Genomic DNA, 24,454 nt, shown 5'->3' on the forward strand with positions numbered 1-24,454 from the left:
CCCATGGGTGTGGAGGGCAGTAAATATTCATTTATCTTTAATAGCAGACACACTGTTAGCCGCAGCAGCCAGCTTCCTGCAGCTTCCGGGCGTTCGAGTGTGCTCGCTACTTAAGGCAATGACTATTCACTGCTCTCCACTCCCTTAGGCGTGGAATGCAGTGAATATTCATTCCATTTAGTAGCTGGCACACGCGAACGCCCGGCAGCTGCAGGAAGTCGGCTGCTGTGGCTAATACTGTGCCCTCTATTAAAAAGCAATGAATATTCACTGCTTTCCACGTACATAGTCCCGGCGTGAAGAGCAGCGAGTATTCTGTCAGCTGTCCTCGGCTTGTAAGTAGCGCATGACATCTCTGCCAAGCGCTATTTGCAAGCATAAATCTGCTGCTGGCATCGGAACAAGACTCTGCGAGGGAGCGTAGCGAGGTAAGTCTAATGATTTATGTGGCTTTTTTTTATGTTTTTCTGATGGGGGTCAATCATAGCAGGACAAAGATACGGACCATGCCTACCCGGATAGAGATGAGTGGGACCATGCCTACCAGAATAGAGATGAGGGGGACATGCACACCAGGATAGGGATGAGGAGGCCATGCACACCAGGAAAGGGATGAGGGGGCCATGCATACCAGGAAAGGGATGAGGGGGCCATGCATACCAGGACGGGGATGAGGGGATCATATACCAGGATAGGGGATGTTAGTACAGAATGAACCACATTTTTTGCTTTAATTTTTTTTTTTTAAATTTCCTCCTCTAAAACCTAGGTGCGTCTTATGGTCCGGAGAGTCTTATAGGTCTTGAAAATATGGTAAATCATGTAAAACAGGCTAGAAACACTCACATTGGAAGTTACTGAGAAGATTATAAAAATGCAAAGTTAAGCGAAAGAATAAGTTAGAGAAGGATTCTGACATCAAGGCAGCAGAAGGCTTCCAAATTAATTAGCAGAGAGGACAGAGCTTACCTGCTCCTTAATATCTTGCAGCTTCCGACTCTGTTCTCGGATATCATGAAGAAGCTGCAGAGCCTTGTCATCCTCCTGGGAGACCTCCATCCGGGCCTGCTCTAGGCTGCGTTTTAAACTCTGTAGCATGGAACATTTTAAATATATAAAATATTTGATTAGTAACACGGAGACATAAGATCTTTTACAGTTATTAGAAACTAATGGGGGGTAGAGAGATTGGGAACAGGATGCTGGATTTATCGACAAAACCCATCAAAGCAACATTATAGAAGTTTATTTCAACTCAAAGTTATGCTTCATCCACCATCAAAATTGACTGTACAACTATTTAGAGCTACATTCATGTTTTTGGCAAGTCTGTAGTACGGATAAACACCACTTGTTTTTGTCAGGGCGGAATAGGGGACCGGACAGGTCCCATGAAACGGAAGGAGGGGGCCCGTGTAAATCGGAAGCTATGCGAAAGGTGCAAAGTGGCAGAGCTTTTCCGTGGTCAGGAAATGTGCAAGAGGCTGAGCAGCGTGCACCACACCCCGAGCACCGGCCAGCAGCAGACAACCTCCGGTACCACTAGCAGGACAGTGTGTGTAAAGAGTTCCGCGTGCCCAGTGATAGTTAAGAGGGCGCAGGTGCAAGGAAGCGAGGGCCTGTTACAGCACAGTAGGCTGCGGTCCTTTCTGCCGGACAGTGCACATCAGCCCATGTTTAACCCCGGGATTGCTGCAGCTCTCTTGGCTTTAGCTGTACAGGCTCATGGACTAGGGGTTCAACGAGTTAAACCGGAGACGGCCCGTTGCCGCCAGAAGTCGGACCGTCGTCTGTGGGACCCCACCCATCTGTGGACACTATCCCGGCCTTTGCCAGTGCTACAACCCCCCAAAGGATCATCTGCGGTGGAGAAACATAACGACACAATAAATTTGATAATTGGACTGCTGCTATATTGCAATTTCTTTTTACCATTTAACTGTTTATCACCCTGCGAGGAGTTTCTCTACTGCGTTGATAAAATTGTTAACTCTTGTTCTGCCTCCCTTGCGTCACTGCATCCCGCAACCTGCTTACAACTACATCAAGCTCAAGCTTTCATATAGGAAAGCCTGAAAAGAAAAGGGCAGCACAGTGGCTCAATGGTTAACTCTGTTGCTTTTAATTTATCTCCCCATGTTTGCGTAGGTTTTTTTTTCCCCAAGTTCTATTATTGTCTCCCACACTCCAAAGACATACTGATAGGGAATTTAGATTGTGAGCTCTAATGGGGACAGTGATGATGATGTCTTTAAAGCGCTGTGGAAATTAGTGCCTCTATATACGCAAGTAAATTAAATAAATAAGACTCCCTGAACCCCCCAAAAATCCTAAAGAAAGGAATTAGGGCTGTCACATGAAGCTTGTTAAACTGAAAGATCCTACAGAACTACGTTCACACATGCCAAAATAATTCATCAGCACTTTTGGCCTTAAAGAATGTGTGGAAAAATCCACATTTTTTGAATTTTACCTAAATGCATTACAAAGCATTGCATTGTGAAACTTGTGGTGAAAATCCCTGGCTTTCCTGCACAAGCATGAGCACGCTTTGTTATTCGTGTTGAATATTTCCTCTACATGTGGATAGGGTTTTGAAACACCCTGGCCTTTCGTCTACTGTAAATTGATGCAGATTTGAACTGTGGAATCTCCTCAAATCCGGATGGCATGAACATAGTCATAATGTCTAATAGGTGTGGACTAGTGATGAGCGAGTATACTCGTTGCTTGGGTTTTCCCGAGCATGCTCGGCTGATCTCCGAGTATTTTGGCGTGCTCACAGATTTAGTTTGTGTCGACGCAGCTGCATGATTTGTGGCTGCTGGACAGCCTGAATACATGTGGGGATTCCCTAACAAACAGGCATTCCTCACATGTATTCAGCCTGTCCAACAGCCACAAATCATGCAGCTGCGTCGACACAAACTAAATCTCTGAGCACGCCAAAATACTCGGAGATTAGCCGAGCAACGAGTATACTCGCTCATCATTAGTGTGGATCACTCCTCTGGTAAACTGGCTCTCTCTACCTGTATAATGTGGTCCTGTGTCCTTCTTCAGTAATTCACATTGCCATCCCTCCTCATAGAATAACATAGACGTCAAAGTCTATGGGAGTAACAGTAAGAGTGGGATAAGCAGCCGGCCATGGGCCCACCTGGTAAGTAGAGCTGCTGGGTGGCAAGTATGGACTTTACACTACAAAGTAACTGCATAAATGAATGCGCCTGTAATTACATAGTGACATTAGGCTGCTTCATGAATCTATTGCTCTGTTATCCATTATTCCAGGCTGAGGAGAAGCTTTCTGTTGTTTCTTCAATAGGTTTTATTACAAATGTTTGTTCCCTATGATCACTACTTTATGACATTTCTCAGGTTCTAATAAGTACTAGCAGCATTACGATACACGGATGAGAATTACACAAGCAGCATTCTATTTCAGTGCTCCTCTATAACACAAGTCTACAGCCCCTGGACCAACATTATTCTGAGAAGTACAGCTGCACGCTAAAGTGCTGTCATTAGTAATGACAATGCTATTGACGTGACACCTGCAAACACACACGCATTCTGCTGTAGAGAAGAGGCAGAAGGACTATGCGAACAGGTTGTGCAACCCAATCCAAGACTCAATGTCACCCGTTCCACTTATAGATTGGGAAATTCTATTTACAGCAATTCTCTAATATATACCTATTAGGTGAATCACTCCTTTACAAGTGGGAGTAACAGAGCTAACGGGTAGAGGAACGGCAGATTCCCTGCGCATGTTCTCCTAAGCATTATCAACAAAATACAGGCATCTCTTATGACTTTCTGCCAAAAACACATGTCAGAAAATAACTGTACATTCAGAACCTTTGTATGCAAGATCTCCAATACAATCCTATATAAGGGAGCATAAGACAGAGGGACATATGCCGAGCAATCTAATATATTATTATTTGCATTCAATATTTTCTCTATGTGCTTTCATTGTTGGTAAAGAATACAAACTAGTCCTTCTCCCCAACCACCTTAGAGCCATCAACAAAACAGCCGTTCCAACCCATGCAGAAAACCGTCAATCACTCTTTGTGGGCATTTGCTATAGGCTTTGGCTGCCTTTTACAGGAAAATATTGGGTGAAAACCAAATACTTCTGGTTTTAGCATCTACCTTTGTATTCTATGGTGTCCACTCCTAGGTCAGACTAGCCACTATAATATCTTGTTAAAGGGAACCTGTCAACTGAAAACATGCTGTCCAATCCACGGGCAACATGTATCACGCAGTGGCTGTATGATCTCACCCAGGTATATTTGACTCTGAAAATCTGTGGCGTTTAAGAAAAAAACATACTTTAATAGATGCTAGAGAACAGTCAGACAGGCAGGTCCCCGATGGTTTCTGCCCGCTCGCTGCACTGGATTGACAGGTCTCTGCCGGTATGCGCAAGCAGGGAGTTTTCTGTCCATCCAGGGCAGAAGCCGCCGGGGACTCGCCTGTCCAATGAGTCTCCAGCAGCTATTAAAGTATATAGCTGCAGCGTTACAGAGTCAAACATACCTGGCGGAAATTATACAACCGATGTAGAATACATGCTGCCCGTGGATAAGGCAGCAGGTGTCAGCTGTCAGGTTCACTTTAAATCATCATTTTGTCTATTATTGCTATTTCTTTATTTAAACCCACACTTATTGAAATATACAAAATATATTATCTTGTGAGCCTTCTCTAAAAATAACTATGGATTTATCCCAAATCCTAGGTTAATGGAGTTATCCAAAAAAAAACAAAACAAAAAACAGATAAGACAGAAAGGCAAGAAACATGGCTTTGGTCATTAAAGAAGCCTTGGCATTGGTTCATACACAGTGAAAGAGTGTAATAAAAGGTATTGGAATGCATAATGTGAGCCTGAAGATACAGTGACTGGTGACCGGGTTGCAGCACTGCAGACAATGACATCTTTCACTTAACAAGTTAGTTTGTTAGACAAAATGCTGAACTTCAAAGAGAGAAATTCAATAAATGTATCACACATGAGGAGCTAAGAGCAGATATGCAAATCATACAATTATGTTGTGTGGTAAAATAATATTGATGACCTATCCTGATCAGTTGATATTTGCTCCGGTAGTGAACAGATGGTGGTACAGTATGCTGAGCTGTGAATCTAACTCTATCCTGTGGGATACTGTCTCCTGAGCCGTGTACCTAATCCTATCCTGTGTGATACTGTCTCCTGAGCTGTGTCTCTAATCCTATCCTGTGTGTTACTGTCTGCTGAGTCATGTACCTAATCCTATCCTGTGTGATACTGTCTCCTGAGCCGTGTACCCAATCCTATCCTGTGTGATACTGTCTCCTGCGCTGTGTACCTAATCCGCTCCTGTGTGATACTGTCTCCTGAGCTGTGTACCTAATCCGCTCCTGTGTGATACTGTCTCCTGAGCTGTGTCTCTAATCCTATCCTGTGTGTTACTGTCTGCTGAGACATGTACCTAATCCTATCCTCTGTTATTGACTGCTGAGCTGTGTATCTAATCCTATCCTGTGTGACACTGTCTGCTGAGCTGTGTATCTAATTCTATCCTGTGTTACTGTCTGCTGAGCCGTGTCTCTAATCCTATCCTGTGTGATATTGTCTGCTGAGCTGTGTATCTAATCCTCTCCTGTGATACTGACTGCTGAGCCGTGTCTCTAATCCTCTCCTGTGTGATGTCTGCTGAGCTGTGTATATAATCCTATCCTGTGCAATACCATCTGCTGAGCTGTGTATCTAATCCTATCCTGTGTGTTACTGTCTGCTGAGCTGTGTAACTAATCCTCTCCTGTGTGATACTGACTGCTGAGCTGTGTCTCTAATCCTATCCTGTGTGATACTGACTGCTGAGCTGTGTATCTAATTCTATCCTGTGTTACTGTCTGCTGAGCCGTGTCTCTAATCCTATCCTGTGTGTTAGTCTGCTGAGCCATGTATCTAATCCTATCCTGTGCAATACCATCTGCTGAGCCGTGTATCTAATCCTGTCATGTGTGATACTGACTGCTGAACCGTGTATTTAATCCTATCTTGTGTGTTACTGTCTGCTGAGCTGTGTATCTAATCCTCTCCTGTGTGAAACTATATGGTGAGCTGTGTATCTAATCCTATCCTGTGTGATACTGACTGCTGAGCCGTGTATCTAATCCTATCCTGTGATATTGTCTGCTGAGCCGTGTATCTAATCCTCTCCTGTGTGAAACTATATGGTGAGCTGTGTATCTAATCCTATCCTGTGTGATACTATATGGTGAGCTGTGTATCTAATCCTATCCTGTGTGATACTGACTGCTGAGCCGTGTATCTAATCCTATCCTGTGTGATACTGTCTGCTGGGAAGCCGCCAGTAATGTCTGGTTAAAGGACTTTACAGACTCAGACACGAAAAATCTTGTGCTGTGTTTGGAGGAAGAAGGAACTGTTTCTACAGGTGAATTACTGATATGGCATCAGTATACTCGAGGCACCCTAAGTTGCAGGAACGTAAATAGAAGAGTTTCTGTCAAGCTGAGCTGTGCGCTGTTAAACAAGATAAAGTGGTATTGTAAAGAGAGGACTATTAATTGCAGATGGGAAGAGTGTGCATGCAGCAAGCATGCACTGGGGCCGAGCAGTGGTTAAGATTGGCCAAGATGCCAACTTTGGTTATGCGGGTAATCTGCGCTGCTGGTTGTGTATCCACAATAAAAGTTTAATATTTGGTATAAAAGTGACAGTGCGATTTACTCTCGACGAGTTTCAAAGTTGAAAAAACATCTGCATCTGAGAGCGGCATGATATAGGGGCAAAGATTTCAGCAATAGGTCACTGGAGTTTTGCTAAAAATCACTGTTTTATCTGCGGCAGACCTACTAGTTCTCTCAATATTGAGCTCTGTATAATCCAGCCACAGCACTGACTGGCAGACTTCTGTGTACACTGTGCATAGGCAGAAAGCTGCGCATCAGTGGTGGCGGCGAGGTTATATAAAGCTCATGAATGAATATAGAAGACTACATGGCAAAAGGCACTCTAAGTTTCTAGTCCTCTAAAGATAATCTCCTATTAAAAGGTGATTTTATCAAAACTACAGCAAGCAGCCTAATACGTGACATCACTGGAATCAGGCTCTGTGTTTACATTATGCTGCTCTCAAATTAGGTGACAAAATCCTGGAGACAGATACCCCTTAACATCCATTGACGGATATTTCCAACATTGGACGCCTTCCCGTTTGGTGCGGGCTCCGGCAAAGAGCTTGCACCCTTTATAACATATGACAGCTGATCTGATCAGCTGTCATGTGCCCCTAACAACCGGGGTGGAATCGCGAGCCACCCACGTCTGCTAACATATTAAATGCCGCTGTCAATCTGTGACAGCGGCATTCAACATGTATGCGCAGGAAGCGCGTCACTAATCCTGTCCACCAGCGACTGTGTCACATAACCGCGGGTCGTCGATGGGTTGACATGACAACCCGGGGTCTGCAGGAGACCCCTGTGGTTGTCATTGCCAGATAGCTATAGCAAGTCAGCATTTTAGTTACATAGAGCATGGCTGCAGCCCTGCTGTGTGTAGCAAAGGCGACCGGATGATTGCAACTTCTAGACTAATGAAGCAAGAAAAAAATGTTTTTTAAAATATGAAAAAATGTAAAAAGTTCTAATCACCCTCCGTTTGCCCCATTCAAAATAAAACAATTACTAAAAAATACACATATTTGGTATCACCGCATTCAGAACCGCCCGATCTATAAATATATAAAAATAATTAAATGGCGTAGCAAGAAAAAAATCAAAATGCGAGCATTACGGGGTTTTTTGGGGTCAATTGCCAATTCAAATAACCCTACACTGCAGAGGCTGGGTGGTAAACACATCAGGTAACACTCTGCTACTTAAATATCATGAAGAGTCACCCAAAAATGAGGGGGAACAGAGCGCCACATACAACCTGAATGACAGAGGCAAATGCCTGCATTAATTAAGATCAAGAAGAAACGCTCATGCAGAAGGAGATGAGAGGCATGGGGAAGAGCAGGGGCACAGGAAGATGCCCGACGCGCTATGCCTGTGAAACTTGCTTCATCAGGGGCGGTAGGCACAGTGTGAGCGGGTGAAGTATAAATACCTTAACTAAATTGCAGCAGACAGCGAACAGCTGGAAGCCATCGGCGTGTGTAGAGGCAGATACTGTAGCCGGCATACGCCAAAACCGGGGCAAGTGTCTGCGCAATCGCAGGAAGACAAAATGAGGTGCTGGGAGCGGTGTACCAAGATGGCTGAAAAGTGGCTTACTACACATGCGCCGGTCAGCGCACGCGCAGTGGCCAAGGAAAAGGACTTAGAAATAAATAGAGAATAAATCTCAGTATAGTGCCTAGGCGCCCCCGCGGTCAGCGCGCACATAGCAAAGCAGCCATGTAAAGAGAGGATACAAAGATAGGCATCCAATTGGTGGAATGAAGGAGATGCAATAATATAATGAAAGGGCTAAATACAGATTTGTACGAGGAAAATAACAATGAGGAAAAGACCAATCAAACTCAAAATGACCGAAATAAAAGAAAAAGTGTGTAAATAAAAAAAACCATGGTTTTTTAACAGATAGAACCAAGTTCATCTGCATTATGAAACAAATGTATATATTTTTGAAAGAATATCGTAAACTAGCACTCCTCACTCTCGGAAACAAATATACAGTGGGTACGGAAAGCATTCAGACCCCTTTAAATTTTATTTCATTGCATCCATTTGGTAAATTCAAAAAAGTTCATTTTTTTTCTCATTAATGTATACTCTGGACTCCATCTTGACTGAAAAAAACAGAAATGTAGAAATTTTTGCAAATTTATTAAAAAAAGAAATACTGAAATATCACATGGTCATAAGTATTCAGACCCTTTGCTCAGACACTCATATTTAAGTCACATGCTGTCCATTTCCTTGTGATCCTCCTTGAGATGGTTCTACTCCTTCATTGGAGTCCAGCTGTGTTTAATTAAACTGATAGGACTTGATTTGTAAAGGCACACACCTGTCTACACTGCGTGCAGAATTATTAGGCAAGTTGTATTTGAGAGGAATCTTTTTATTATTGAACAACAACTATGTTCTCAATCAACCCAAAAGACTCATAAATATCAAAGCTTAATATTTTTGGAAGTTGGAGTGGGTTTTTTTTCCGATTTGGCTATCTTAGGCCTGTTTCACACTTCAGTTTTTTGTGTCAGTTAAAATCCGCCAAAAAGCGGATCCGTTCCTAACTGATGTGAACGGATGCCACCGGATCAGTTTTTTTTTACGGATCCGCTGAATGAAGAATTTTAAAGGAACCACTGCCGAGAGAGAGAGAGAATTTTTTTTTTCTCTGTCCGCCAGAAATGATTTCAGGGTTAAATTTCCTCCTGATTTCATTCCTCCGGGCATGCGCTCTATAAAAATGCGGATCCTGCAGTAGAAAAAACGTTACATGGTCCGTCCAGGCATCTCGGCGGATGCAAAAAAATTGAAGGATCCGCAAAAAACGGACCCAACGGATGGCCATCCGTCAAGATCCGCCGGTAATGCAAGTCAATGGGGAAAAAAACGGATCCGCCAAAAAAAATGGCGGATCCGTTTTTTTGCAAAAACGGCGGATTTTGACTGATGGTCAAAAACGGAAGTGTGAAACAGGCCTTAGGAGGATATCTGTTTTTTTCAGGTAACTATTACTGTGCAGAATTATTAGGCAACTTAATAAAAACCAAATATATGCCCATCTCACTTGTTTATTTTCACCAGGTAAACCAATATAACACAAAATTTAGAAATAAACATTTCTGACATTCAAAAACAAACAAAAAAATCAGCAACCAATATAGCCTCCTTTCTTTATGATGACACTCAAAAGCCTTCCATCCATAGATTCTGTCAGTTGCTTGATCTGTTTACGATCAACATTGCGTGCCGCAGCCACCACAGCCTCCCAGACACTGTTCCGAGAGGTGTACTGTTTTCCCTCCTTGTAGATCTCACATTTTAATTTTATGAGGGACCACAGGTTCTCTATGGGGTTCAGATCAGGTGAACAAGGGAGCCATGTCATTATTTTTTCTTCTTTTAGACCTTTACTGGCCAGCCATGCTGTGGAGTATTTGGATGCATGTGATGGAGCATTGTCCTGCATGAAAATCATGTTTTTCTTGAACGATACCGACTTCTTCCTGTACCACTTCTTGAAGAAGGTGTCTTCCAGAAACTGGCAGTAGGTCTGGGAGTTGAGCTTCCCTCCATCCTCAACCCGAAAAGGTCCCACAAGTTCAACTTTAATGATACCAGCCCATACCAGTACCCCACCTCCACATTTGCTGGCGTCTGAGTCAGAGTGGAGCTCTCTGCCCTTTACTGATCCAGCCTCGGGCCCATCCATCTGGCCTATCAAGAGTCACTCTCATTTCATCAGTCCATAAAACCTTAGAAAAATCAGTCTTAAGATATTTCTTGGCCCAGTCTTGACGTTTTATCTTATGTTTCTTGTTCAAAGGTGGTCATTTTTCAGCCTTCCTCACCTTGTCCATGTCCCTGAGTATGGCACACCTTGTGATTTTTGATACTCCAGTAACGTTGCAGCTCTGAAAAATGGCAAAACTGGTGGCAAATGGCATCTGGACGCTTGATTTTCCTCAATTCATGGGCAGTTATTTTGTGCCTTTTTTTTTTTTTTTATCAACACGCTTCTTGCGACCCTGTTGGCTATTTGCCATGAAACGCTTGATTGTTCGGTGATCACGCTTCAAAAGTTTGGCAATTTCAAGACTGCTGCCTCCCTCTGCAAGACATCTCACAATTTTTGACTTTTCAGAGTCCGTCAAATCTTTCTTCTGACCCATTTTGCCAAAGGAAAGGAAGTTGCCTAATAATTAAGCACACCTTATATAGGGTGTTGATGTCATTAGACCACACCCCTCCTCATTACAGAGATGCAAATCACCTGATTTACATAATTGGCAGTTGGCTTTCAAGCCTATACAGCTAGCAGTAGGACATGTGTAAAAAGGATGATGTGATCAAAATACTCATTTGCCTAATAATTCTGCACACAGTGTATATAAGACCTCACAGCTCAAAGTGCATGTCAGTCCAAATGAGAATCATGAGGTCAAAGGCTGGCCAAGGAGCTCAGAGACAGAATTGTGGCAAGACACAGATCTGGCCAAGGTTACAAAAGAATTTCTGCAGTATTCAAGGTTTCTAAGAGCACAGTGGCCTCCATAATCCTTAAATGGAAGAAGTTAGGGACCACCAAAAGTCTTCCTAGACCTGGCCGTCCAGCTAAACTGAGCAATCGTGGAATGAAGAGCCTTGGTGAGAGAGGTAAAGAAGAATCCCATGATCACTATGGCTGAGCTCCACAGATGCAGTAGGGAGATGGGAGAAAGATCCACAAAGTCAACCATCACTGCAGCCCTCCACCATTAGGGTTTGTATGGCAGAGTGGACTGACGGAAGCCTCTCCTCGGTGCCAGACATATGAAAACTCACATAGAGTTTGCTAAAAAAAAAAAAAATCACATGAAGGACTCCCAGACTATGAGAAATAATATTCTGTGGTCTGATGAGATGAAGATAGACCTTTTGGTGATATAATTCTAAGCGGTATGTGTGGAGAAAACCAGGCACTCATCCCCTGCCCAATACAATCCCAACAGTGAAACATGGTGGTGACAGCATCATGCTATGGGGGTGTTTTTTAGCTGCAGGGATAGGATAACTGGTTGCAATTGAAGGAAACAAGAATGCAGCCAAGTACAGAGATATCCTGGATGAAAACCTCAGACTTGGCCGAAGGTTCACCTTCCAACAAGACAATGACCCTAAGCACACAGCTAAAATAAGAAAGGAGTGGTTTCAAAACAACTCTGTGACCATTCTTGACTGGCCCAGTCAGAGCCCTGACCTAAACCCAAAAAAGCATCTCTGTAGAGACCTGAAAATCGCTGTCCACCAACGTTCACCATACAACCTGACGGAACTGGAAAGGATCTTCAAGAAAGAACAGCAGAGGATCCCGAAATCCAGGTGTGAAAAACTTGTTGCATCATTCCCAAGAAAACTCATGGCTGCACTAGCTCAAAAGGGTGCTTCTACTCAATACTGAGCAAAGGGTCTGAATACTTATGACCATGTGATATTTCAGTTTTTCTTTTTTAATAAATTTTCAAAAATGTCTACTTTCTTTTTTTAGTCAAGATGGGGTGCAGAGTGTACATTAATGAGAAAAAAAATGTACTTTTCTGAATTTACCAAATGACTGCAATGAAACAGAGTGAAAAATTTAAAGGGGTCTGAATACTTTCTCTACCCACTGTAAGTAAATCAACAGCTTTACTTTATAAAATGCATGTGCTTATGTCAGAAAGCTTTGAAAAAACCCACCCCAGGTGACACGTTGCAATCTACCTCATAGGCACTGGGCACTTTTGTAAGTATTTCTATCCGTTTAGGTTTAACCTGTGTCTTCCTTGCACTTTAACAGACATCACTTTCGCTTCAGTGAATGGATTTTTTCAAAGCTTTCTGACATAAGTGGGACGCCCTCACACCCAGGGCTGTGTGGTACTCGGTACCGGGGCCGATGAGTTTCAATGGGAGATGTTACGGCAGCTGGGACCCGGCCCGTGGCCCTGGGCGCCCATTGCAAAAAAGGGGAATGTTCAGTGTGCTTATGATGAGTGATTCGTGACGCCACCTGTGGTGTTCGGCAATGTAGATGTAAGCCAACGCTGCAGACAGATCCTCTGGGACAGATGGTGTGGTGCAGCAGTGATGTTATAGCCCTCCACAGGCAGGGCTGTAGTCCCAGGGCAGTGTAGGTGAAGTGACACTTAGATGGTGTAGTGTCAGGCGCATGGGATGCAGCAGTGCTGGGAAGGTTGGCGCAGGAATAAGTGGAGGACACCAGGGCATGTAGTTCCAAAGCTTTACTCACAGTCTGTTGCAGGCACAGGTGCCCGCATCCGTGCCGTGTCCTCCGAGTTAGGAGCTCAGCCAACCTCCAGGCAAGATGAAGTACTCCTTTCCAACACTCCGCCAACATGTGCCTTTTCTGAACGTCTCCTCTTATAGCGCCTTTGAATGAAGTACTCTCAGTACTGAGTTACACTGGAGGGCCTCCTATCAGATGTTCTTATGAGCTCTACTTGTACGGCAGACAGCTGTAGCCTGCTTCGGGGACTCCTTGCTGCTGAGTACCGGCTCACTAATATGTTGCTGTTGTGCCCCCAAGTCTTGTGTGGGAATAAAGTGGTCACTACTTCTATTCCTCCGGTGTCTGCTGCAGGACCATTAGTATCCGTACAACCTCGGGGACCGGACCCCGGCTTTGCGTTCCATACTAATCCTTCTTCCCAATGGAGAATCAAGCTTCCCTTTCTCTGTCTCTTTCATGTGCCAGCAGACCCAAGATCACTGTGGCCTGCTGCAGCACTTCCTTCTTCCATCCCTCTCCCGGGGATCTTCTCTTTCTCACACTCTGTCCTTCTACATCCTCACTCACTGACTGAATGAAAACACTGGCTGACTGACTCAACTCTTCCCACTCTCTTGTGCGAACTAAACTCCACCCACCTCCCAGCACGTTTCGTGCTCCAAGCAGGGAGCCGCCGAAGGTGCTTTGCTACACTACTTTGTGGTGTGGGGTGCAGGTGTTGGAGCGTGGTCAGGTGTCTCCACCTTACCTGGATGGTGGGGCAACACATCTCAGGAGGAGGTGCAGTACCTCTGTGGTGACTGAGCTTCAGGGGCGCCACATACGCACATGCACTTTATAAAGTAAAGCTGATGATTTACTTATATTTGTTTCTGAGAGTGAGGAGTGCTAGGTTAGGACAGTCTTGAGCATTATATTAGATAATTCCTGATGCCCATAATGTTGATTCTGACTATGATCAAATAATTTGCACGTGTCAAGCTTTTTTAACCTGCTTGAATTTTTATACCATTTTAATAATTTGAATTTAAATTTGATACAGGAAAGATGTATATCTTTGTACCGTGTTAGCCAGTAGATGGAAAAATATTCAGGATTGAGAGTCCTCAGTAGTTGATACCTTTTAATAGCTAACTGAAAAGATGGTAACACATTGCAAGCTTTCTAGACTACTCAGGTCTCTTCATCAGGCTAGTAAGAGACCTGAGTAGTCTCGAAAGCTTGCAATGTGTTACCATCTTTTCAGTTAGCTATTAAAAGGTATCAACTACTGAGGACTCTCAATCCTGAATTTAAATTTGGTGATTTTTAAAAATGCTTTATTGCAATGGATCCTCTTTTTCACTAAACTAGGCTATATTTAGGTTTGTGTTGGAATTAATATCTGTCGGGGTGTCAAGTTTCAGGCCCCCAAAGATCTGATATTGATGACCAAGTCTAAGTTTGATTAATCAATATTATATACCCGGACAACCTCTTTAAAGTAACTTACAACCGAACGAACCCAACCACTTCTCTATTTCTAATTTTAAGAAAATATAAATATATAAGCCTTGCAATGCTTGAAAACATCTATTATGCATTAGATTTTTGATACTTCTGCTTATAAATTTCAATCAGAAACGCATGCTAGAGCAATAAAACAGGAAAATTTATCAAAGATTATGAATGGAACTTTATACTATACGAATATTTGTAGTGCTGCATACCTTTAATTTAATATAAGCAAAAAGTTTCCCTATATTTTAGGAAAACTTTTTTTAGAATAAGTTTCTAATATAAGAATCTGCGCTATCTTCATATATTGAGTGCAGGAATTTAACATTAACGTCTCCCACAGACTGTGGACTGCAGTTGGCGGATAATGTCTGCACTCTGTAGCTGACGATGGACAAGCAGCATTGTTCAAGCCAGTCACAATTTCCTACTGATCAAAAGTAGATTACTTGCTGTATCCCCCCCAAAATAATATTTTTTTGACCCTAAGCCTCCGTTACTATAGAGTTTTGAATAAACTGGAAAATACAAAAAATGGAGGAAAAAAGATAAATCTTTGCCATCTTCTAGCTTATAATAACATTGTTACATTTTATTGTCTCTGGAATCCGTGAAAAACAAGAGGGACCAATTATATCAAATAGATTGGATGGATATTGAGCAAATAAATAACTGGCAAATAAGATGAGAATCAAGCAACATTCACACATCAGTTTGGTCAGCATTTTATATCAGTATTTATAAGCCAAAATTAGGAGTGAAATGGTCAGACAAAAAGTGTAACAAAAACATTTGCAACACTTCTGTATTTATGATCCACTTCTGGTTTTAACTTAGGGTGCTTTCACACTGCGCTCAGGCACCTGTTCAGCGGCTTGCGTCCGAACCATCCTTCGCAAAACGGTATTTGGACGATGCGCCAAATATATGGGCCATAGACTATAATGGTGATAGCAGAGCGAAAGTCAGCTCTGTCGGGCATCATTTTCGGGAGTGTATGCCTACTGGAGGCAAACACTTAGGCCGGGATCACGCTACTGTGTGTGTTGCGAGAAACTCGCACGAGTCTCTCGCATCAACATCTGGAGCTGCCGCCAGTACTCAGGCCGGAAGCTGCAGCTGCATGTATATCTATGCAGCCTGGAGAAAAAAGGATTTAGTTCAGCTCACCCTTCATTGATGCTGCAGCAAGGTCCGAGCAAGGACACGTCTCCACTTGGACGTCTTGGAATACTTAATAGAAAAAGGAAAGTCCAGCTCAAGGAGTAAAATCCAGAATTTTCTTTATTTATTTCATTAAAATACAAGCATGGCTGCTATAGTCATCATTGCGGTTTTTACCCTGACATGGGATAGCCGCACAGAACGTGCCCAGGAGGTTCTGTACGTGTTTCGAGCGGTATACGCTCTTAGACTCAGAAACTTTCAAACAGCTCAAGGTAAAAACAGCAATGATGACTATAGCAGCCATGCTTGTATTTTAATGAAATAAATAAAGAAAATTCTGGATTTTAATCCTTGAGCTGGACTTTCCTTTTTCTATGAAATATCTATGCAGCCGCAGCTCCGGTCCCAAGTGCAGGCGGCAGCGCCGGGTGTTGATGCGAGAGACTCGTGCGAGTTTCTCGCATCGCACACAGAAGTGTGATCTCGGCCTTAGAAGCAGTCTACTACCACCACTGAATAGGCACCTGACCGCAGTGTGAAAGTGTGGCGCCCATGAGGCTTCAGTCGCCACAGAGGTACTGCACCTTCTCCTAAGGTGTAGTGCCCCACCATCCAGGTAGGCTGGGAACACATATCCGCATTCCAACACCTGCACCCCACACACAGGATAGTTCAGCAGGGACCCATCCATGTTTTATGCTGGAAAGGTCATAGGGTGCCTTTTGTGGTCCCTGGCTTCGTAACACGAGAGGTGCTGGGGAGGCGGGTGGAGTTAGATATAAAAGAGTGGGAAGAGTGAAAGTTAGTGGTTAGTTGGTTAGAGGAGAGAGAAGAGAGAAGATGGGTGTCTGAGGGACGTGCTGCAGCAGGTCCCAGTGAGAGACCAGAGAAAGAGACTGATAAGATTGATAACCTAACCTTCCATGAGAGAGATAGAACAGATTGGAACGAAGGAGAACAGAAGGACGGTGGGAAGCAGGTTGAGAAAGAGAGAGAACCCTTCCAGTCCAGAGAGCGCAAAGGCCGGGGCCCGGTCCCCGAGGTTGATTGGATCTTTATGTCCGGCAACAGACACCGGAGGAGTAGTGAGCCGCTAACGCCTTGCTCCCATCATAGACTTGGGACACAACAGCAACTGAATAGAGAGCTGGGACGCAGTGAGGAGTCCCCGAAGCAGGCTACAGCTGTCTGTCATACAAGTAAAGACTAGGAACACCTAGAGAGAGGCATTCCAGGGTAACTAAGTACTGGAGTGCTTCGCACCTAAAGGCGCATTGGAGGAGTCGTTCAGTAAGGTACATGTTGGCGGAGTGTGGAAGGGAGAATCCTATCCTGCCTGGAGGTTGGCTGGAGCACTGACCTGGAGAACACAGTACGGAGGCAGGCAGTTGTGTGAACTGCAAACAGTGAGTAAAGCTTTGGAACCGCACACTCTGGTGTCCTCCAGTTCTTCCCGCACCGCTACATCTGAGTAACAACATCTGTGCCATTCTGCGCCTCTCTTCACCCATTGCACCTACACTGCCCTTGGACTACAGCTCCACCTGTGGGGAGCTATACCATCTCTGCTGCACCACACCATCAGTCCCAGCGGATCTGTATGCAGCGTAGGCTTACCATCTTACTTGACAAACACCACGGGTGGCGTCACAAACTATTCATATAAACTTTAACACCATTAACATTACCGCCATTGATATTGGGCGCCCAGGGCCACGGACCGGGTCACCGCTGCTGTGACACATTCCCGCCTTGACACCGGCCCGGTACAGAGTACCCCGCTGCCCTGGGTGTGCGAGGGCGACCCAAAAGCATCCTTACAAAAGACTGAAGTGAAATACTGCCCAAAATACTGCCATGTGAACATAGTTAGAGGAGTAACTTCAAAGTGTAATTTCAGACATCAACTAAAAATGAGGCTTCTATTTTGAGTCATAGGGCACTACAGATTTTACTTACCCGATATTGTCACATATATATCCTACCTTTTAAACCAACATAAAAAAATACCACAACTGGAAATGTATTTCCTATAGAAACTTATGAGTGCGATATAGTGGCAGAAACTGCCATCAATGTAAATAAAAAAAAAAAATATACGATATATTACTAGTAGGCAGAATTGGCTTCCCAAAATCCACAGAGCATTCAATCCATCTAACAACTGTTCAAACTATACAACTACCTTGTACAAGTGTCCAAAAGTGCCTATTAAGTGTGTAAAGGTGCCCATACACAGAAGATGAATGTCGAAATCAACATGCTGATTTCAGCACAACAAGCTGACCATCTAATACGGATGGCAATTCTTCGACTTCCACAACAGCAGATGACAGACAAACAAGAAAATGTTGGGCATGTTGATCTTTAACATGTTCAATCCTTCCTTTCTTATGTGAGACAGGCTGCCACAGGGGACTGTTAGCCGTTTACTCTCCTTTCCCCGTGCATGCTCAGCTGGGGAATAGCTAACTAGAGTGTATAACCTTATTAATCATCGTGTAAGATCTTGTGAGCCAACATGTTGCACTATTAAACTTTTAAAAAAAAAAGAAGTGGGTTTGTCTAGCTTGATTCAAATTGGTTAAAATTTGCACTTTATTTCAAACATTTATCCACTAACATTTATGGATCAAGCTGGACAAAGTCAATTCCTTTTCCAATTAATCACTGCCTTCCAACATCTTCTGCTCCAAGCTTTCCAAAATCCAAAGTTGGAAAAATATGTGATCTGGTGATTTCCTTTTTACTATTTGGCCACGTTTACACTATCAGTATTTGGCCAGTATTTTACATCAGTATTTGTAAGCCAAAAACACGTCACCACGTCTGTATTCATCACCAACTCCTGGTTTTGGCTTACAAATACTGATGTAAAATACTGACCAAATACTGACCAAACACTGAACGTGTGTGCCTGTGGCCTTAAACTTATGTAAAACAGTGACATCAATTTTCTAGTGAAAAATATACAGTTATATCTGCAGTCAATATTCTAGAAAAATAAATTGGGGGGTATCTTTTATATAAACCAATAACTGGGGAGTACATTGAAACACATATATAACTAAGGATAACCTAGCGGTTTGCATTATTATGGTATTTGTTATGAATCAGAAGCATTCTGACATGCAGAGTTTAATAATCCATAAAGCGGATATTATCCCTACAGTAGAACAAGGTTTGATGCTCACGCTGCATTCTGTGATGTAGGTTGCCAGGTCTTGCTCCAGGAGAGATCTCTGTGTTTCAGATGCTTTTAATTCAACTTCTTTTTGGCTGAGTACAGCCTCCACCTCAGACACCCGACGATGTAGTCGAGTCATTTCTTGCTCCATCTGTAACATACATAAAAATGCAAAGGATTTACACAGCTGATGGTAGGCAAATCCATCTAAGAATAAGAACTATTTACTGCCACAACTAGTGCCCAAACTAGTCACAGGGAGCTCACTTCTTCTAATGGGTGGGCTCAAAAAGTCATCCACAGGCTGGTTGTTCACATTTACACATAGTCCGATGAAAAAGACCACAGCATACAGCTCTCCGGTAAGATAGTCATTTTCATCTGCTTAGGTCCCGTCAGTATTATCCCAAATCCAGATCTGGTGAGAAGATGGTCTGCCTCATCATTATCACATATATTGTTAATAAAAAAATATAGGTCCTTCAGTAGGTGTCCAGTATAAAGGAATAATCACATTCCAGCCATTTTCTTTGGGCAAGACCATCAGTTGCACACAAAAGTTAATATAATATGAATTATATGAGAACAGAAGGATGGTCCATCTTTTTGAAAACACCACATAAGTATCAGATTATTCGATCCGTTGACGTAGTCAGCTGTCCTCGTCTCCCACACAAGACGGTTCTCTCCTACACTTCGCTTAAGGTGGGAGATCCAGTGTAGTCAGTCGAAACTTGTAAGACTAAAAGGACTGTTAATCTGTGAGAACATCTTTATGACGGACGCTTGTCGCTCAAGTGCTCTATGACCCAAAAGATAAAACCACTCTCTTGATCCCCAGGAACGCACTGGAAGTAAATTTCTGCTGCAAACAGGGAGGCCAAGTGTCGATTTAAATACCTTGTGGCATTTGTCCTGTGTGTCCTGCAGCTCTTTGCTCTTGTGAAATAACTTCTTCTCCATGGAGCTTGCCTTGGCTGGAGAGTCCAAGCCAGACACAATGGACCTGAATAACAGATGATATAATATTGTAAAAATAAAGCCTAAACATATATATATACATGCATAAGATGGTTATCTCTGGCAAGTCAACATTTGGTCACTGAATACCATCTAAAAGGTGAAACTGCTTTTCAGTCTAGTCATCGAAGACCATTTCTTAATTCACGTGAATAACCCTGGTCATAGATCTCCTGCTAACTTCTCATTCCCCTACCACACCTACACCTCCAGTAATCATCTGCCGCACACAGAAATGACAAAAGCAACCATTGCCAGCATCATCCTCCATCAATTACTCATGTATTGGGATACACAAATCTTGGTCATCATGACATCACATTGCCATTCATATGATGCAAGAATAATTTATAATTCCTTCCTCCTACCTAGAATATCATGTAAGTGCACTCAACAATAAAGCACCCTTGCCCAGCAGCATGCATGAAGTGAAAAGGTTGCCAAAATCTTTGGCATTAATCAAATAGCCATAAATGAAATTAATGATCATAGATTTTCTAGGACTTCCTGTTGTGAGCGAACTGAGACACTCCTACCAGGGGCTCATTGAATAAAGATCACCAAAGCAATGTGGAAAATTCTAACCTATGAGAATAACTAAAAACAAGAGGAAAAAAAAACGGAGGGATTTAGATTATGAACCCCAATGGGGACAGTGAGTGATTATAATATGTTGGCACTACATGGAACACCATAGTAAATATAAATAAATTGTTCACCGCTTGATCAAAATTATCTACTCACTACATGTTAGCTGGCCAGCCGATCATACAGAATTGGTGTTTTTTTTTGTTTTTTTGTTTTTAAGTAAAATATGATGGGATTATGGAAGATTATGGAAATGATCTACCATCAATGCTGAGGATATTAGGCCTGCACCTAACTATTTAGACAATTTTGGGATTTTTAGTTGCAACGAGCCCCAAATGGTTACAATTCTGGGCCATACAGAAACGACTCTTTATGCTGCCTACACAAAATACAGTGCAAAACCAATTCCCAATATTGGGATAGAGCAGGCCGTGGCAACTCCACAATTTAAGGAGAAGTTTGTGGGTCATTTCTGTCATATCACTTTAGACATTGTTTCTCTTTTTGCTTAATATTTCCAAAATTATTTTATCTGCTGTTTCTTGGACAATGAGATGGCTACATATCTGTCTGCTCTTGAAACAATACAATATATTTTGTTACAAAATATCATTACATGCTATTACACAGAAATATTTGCAAAAGCTTCAAATATTGGGTCAGGCAAGAAAAAAAAATCTGTGCCATCCATCTCCAAGACTCCTCTCAAAATAGAAGGGTAATTTAGAATGGAGCTCACGAATACATAAACCGCGATTGCATAACAGCAGCCAGGTTATTAAAGTACTCCCGATATAATGTAGATGTGTCACACTTCCACTGCTGCAGGAACTATGCTGATAAATGTGCTTGTATGGAATATCAAAGACTCTTCGGAGAAGCCTAGTGTCCTTTCATCTTAAAGGTGTTACAACCTGAATAGTGAAGGATTACCACCACGGCTTCAGCACATCCATTAGGACCTGACTCTTTCCTCCTGACATGTTTACCAGGGTCAGACAGTGAAACGGCGGATCCACCCTTACAAGCCAAAGTTTGCAGAAAGCATTCCTATTTTACTAATGAAATAAACGTAAAGACATTAAGTACTTTAATGCTGGTCAAGAAAACCTCTGCAGAACCCAGTGTGATGTGCCAGCAGGTCACCAGCCAGGCTATATGGATATATTCATTTATACCATAGCCTGTTGATTTTATATGCTCTTTTCAATTCTTATTGCGTCTCTTTCTAGAAGGTATCAGAATCGACTTGGATACAGCAGGCAATCACGCAGAGTAAGGTAGCCGTTTAATACTGACTTATCAGTAGGTACATGATAAAACAGAAGATGTAAACGTCTCATGTCAGCAGGAGTAGTGTGATGCAGATAGCATACAAACAGCACTGCAGGTCACAGGAACCTGCATTCTCCGGCCAAGTCAGGACAGTCACACAATCGTTTTACTTACTCAGATTTGGTGAATGCGCCAAGAGCCTTGATGTATGAAAAGCCCACAAACGGCAGTCCTTCGCCCGAGAAACTGGCAGCGCTCAAGTGGCCCGAAGAGGGTAAAGCCCGTAAATTCTTCTCCGGTTCGTCAAAATTTGAGGTGTCATCGTCAGACTTTAATGTAGGAACGAATGGAGGAGGAGCTGGTCAGAATGAGAGAAATGAGGATTACAACCCAAGAACCCGCTTCATTAGCTGCACCAGCACTGCAGCTTGTGCTCTCTCAGGAACTGGCAGACTGAGTCACTGCTATGAAATCTATTACAGCAACAAGATATTAACCCCTCCGTCCCCTCCAAGCAAGAACAGCCTCCTTTTTCCAAGATTACTAGAGTTCCTGAGATCATTTCACCTGCTAGAACCAGTAGCCAGTAGCCATTATCGATGGTCAATGCCACCCCTTCAGGAGCGCAGTTAGAAGGATGTTTTGCCCTGCTTTCTCATTACACTCAACCATCACGCTGATGTAACAACAGTGTCTGTGCAAGAGGCAAGCTAAAAGATTCAGAGGATGTGCAAGTAGACGGATGCCGAGGGAATGGCTCAAACCTTTCTAGTTCACAGCCGCTTTGAAATGCATGGTTAGCTGGGGCCGTCTTCTTAAAGGGGCATTATTGATACAGAAATGTGCTGCCCTTCTCAACAGTCCACCAGGCAGCTACTGAGAAAGCAGGATCCTACTGGTTCCAATACTGTTACCATGGATCCAGAATAAATCTCCTCTGGGCCAATAGGATATGGGAAAGGAAAAAAAATATCCCACTCTACTGTCATCGAGCAGTGTATTCCAAAGCAAGCCGTTAGAGAAAAAAAGCATATGTGGCACATGAGCGATACAGTAATTCAGCTGTGCAAACTGCCAGCATGACTGCAATATCACAGACTGCCCAATCTGCCTAAATAATGCAATTAGGGGTGAATTATTGAATACACATAGCAGATCATTCTTGCCAGTTCACGCGGCGGCTTAGGATATTGCCTGTGATAAAAAAAAAAGCCTCGTTTGTCGATTTCTTTTTTTCCTAGGGTAACCCAGGTCCTGGAATGCAGCATCTCATTTCTGCACAGTGAGCAGGAACAATGAGGGCGAGGGGCAGCCGAACAGGTCAATTTAAATTACAATGAGGCCACTGGTTGCCAAACAGCCTCCTATACCACACATCTCACGCCCACCGCAGTGCAAATCTAAAATTAGTTACATGAGGAACGCATCTAATGAGTATGGATGTGGACGATTGGAAATATATCATTTACCGATTTACCATCGGGACTAATGGGGATTGTGATCCTAATTGGAAGGAGCTAAGAAGGGGGTTACTGATCAATAAAAAGAAAGAATTCTAAAAAATAAAACTGTATATATACTTGTGTGCACGGACACCTTTGATTTCATATGTGGATCTGCCACCCAATGAGGAGCTGGGGATACGCACAATTATATATTTATTTCCACCTACACACTGAAGCAGGCCTTGATATTTGCAGGTGTCAAAGCTCCAACATATCGTACATTCAGCACAAACCAGGAATGTATTATATTCGAAGGATTCTCATAAAAACGCAGTCATTTTCTCCTAGGCCTTCAGAAAGCCTTACACTGCAGTGCAGGGCTAGATTACTTTCCACATTGGTCTGCCCATACATACCATGGCTATGTAACATATTGTACAAGACGTTTGCAGGAGATTACTGGTGCATGTTACCAACGCTGGACAATTCTATTCCAGAGTCAGCGCTAGCATTCATGTCAAGATCTAAAGGTGGAGGCCGGCAGCATACGGGATGGAGGATTAATGCTGTACTAGGTATACCCACTGTGGGGGAATTTCTAGAAGTGATGGCGCTATGATGCATAAGGCGAGCGAATAGTAAATAGGTGTATTAAAGAAGCCCTACTCCCATCAATGTTTTTAATCTCTTCATATATTGCAAGCATCATATTATATGTCACTGTGTGCTTACAATTGCTCATTTTGCCTTTCTACCCAGCTAATTATTCTCTTATTCATTAAGCTCTATGACATCACGTGATTAAAAACTGACTAGCTGAATCCTTTTAAACTGTATGTGGAAACAGGAGGTCAATTTTCCCTGTACTAGTGATAGGTCATTGCAAAAGTTCCTAGCAGGGGGGACCAGCCAGAGCAGCTGGGTCAGGAGTTGACCAGGGGAATGATAAATGCAGGGACAAGAGACTTCCTGTTTCTACATAGAGCAGAGAATAAAGAAGAACTAGCTGGACCGAAAGACAAAATGAGCAATTGTAAGTAGACAGTGCTGTATTACATGATGACTGCAATATTTTGAGGATAAAAGATTTGATGTGAGTCCTCTTTAAGAGGAATACCAACTGCATTATGGGTTTGTTTTTGGGCAGAGTATCTGGTGCTGGAGGCATTTATATAACAATTAAAGCAAGCGAAAAAAAAAATATATATGTCAGTCAGTATATCCCGAGTATGGTTAAATGTATTTTTTTCAATAAATCTTGTTCCACGGCTGCTTATTAAGTCAGTT

General features: G+C 42.9%; 1 protein-coding gene across 7 annotated transcripts in view; it reads right to left on the reverse strand.

The window, feature by feature from the left end:
• Window positions 1-24,454, reverse strand: part of CIT (citron rho-interacting serine/threonine kinase) — a 277,393-nt gene that overhangs the window by 169,723 nt on the left and 83,216 nt on the right. For all 7 annotated transcript variants that reach the window (XM_073582720.1, XM_073582725.1, XM_073582721.1 and 4 more), the window contains exons 10-13: window positions 21,897-22,080; window positions 19,737-19,842; window positions 18,844-18,987; window positions 970-1,089 (exon numbers count right to left, since the gene is read on the reverse strand). In XM_073582720.1, coding sequence (XP_073438821.1) covers window positions 970-1,089; window positions 18,844-18,987; window positions 19,737-19,842; window positions 21,897-22,080 — 554 coding nt within the window. The remainder of the gene's footprint in view (window positions 1-969; window positions 1,090-18,843; window positions 18,988-19,736; window positions 19,843-21,896; window positions 22,081-24,454) is intronic.

The sequence above is a fragment of the Dendrobates tinctorius genome, unplaced genomic scaffold (genome assembly GCF_039654945.1).
Source record: "Dendrobates tinctorius isolate UK_male_01 unplaced genomic scaffold, ASM3965494v1 ptg000073l, whole genome shotgun sequence".
Taxonomy (NCBI): Eukaryota; Metazoa; Chordata; class Amphibia; order Anura; family Dendrobatidae; genus Dendrobates; species Dendrobates tinctorius.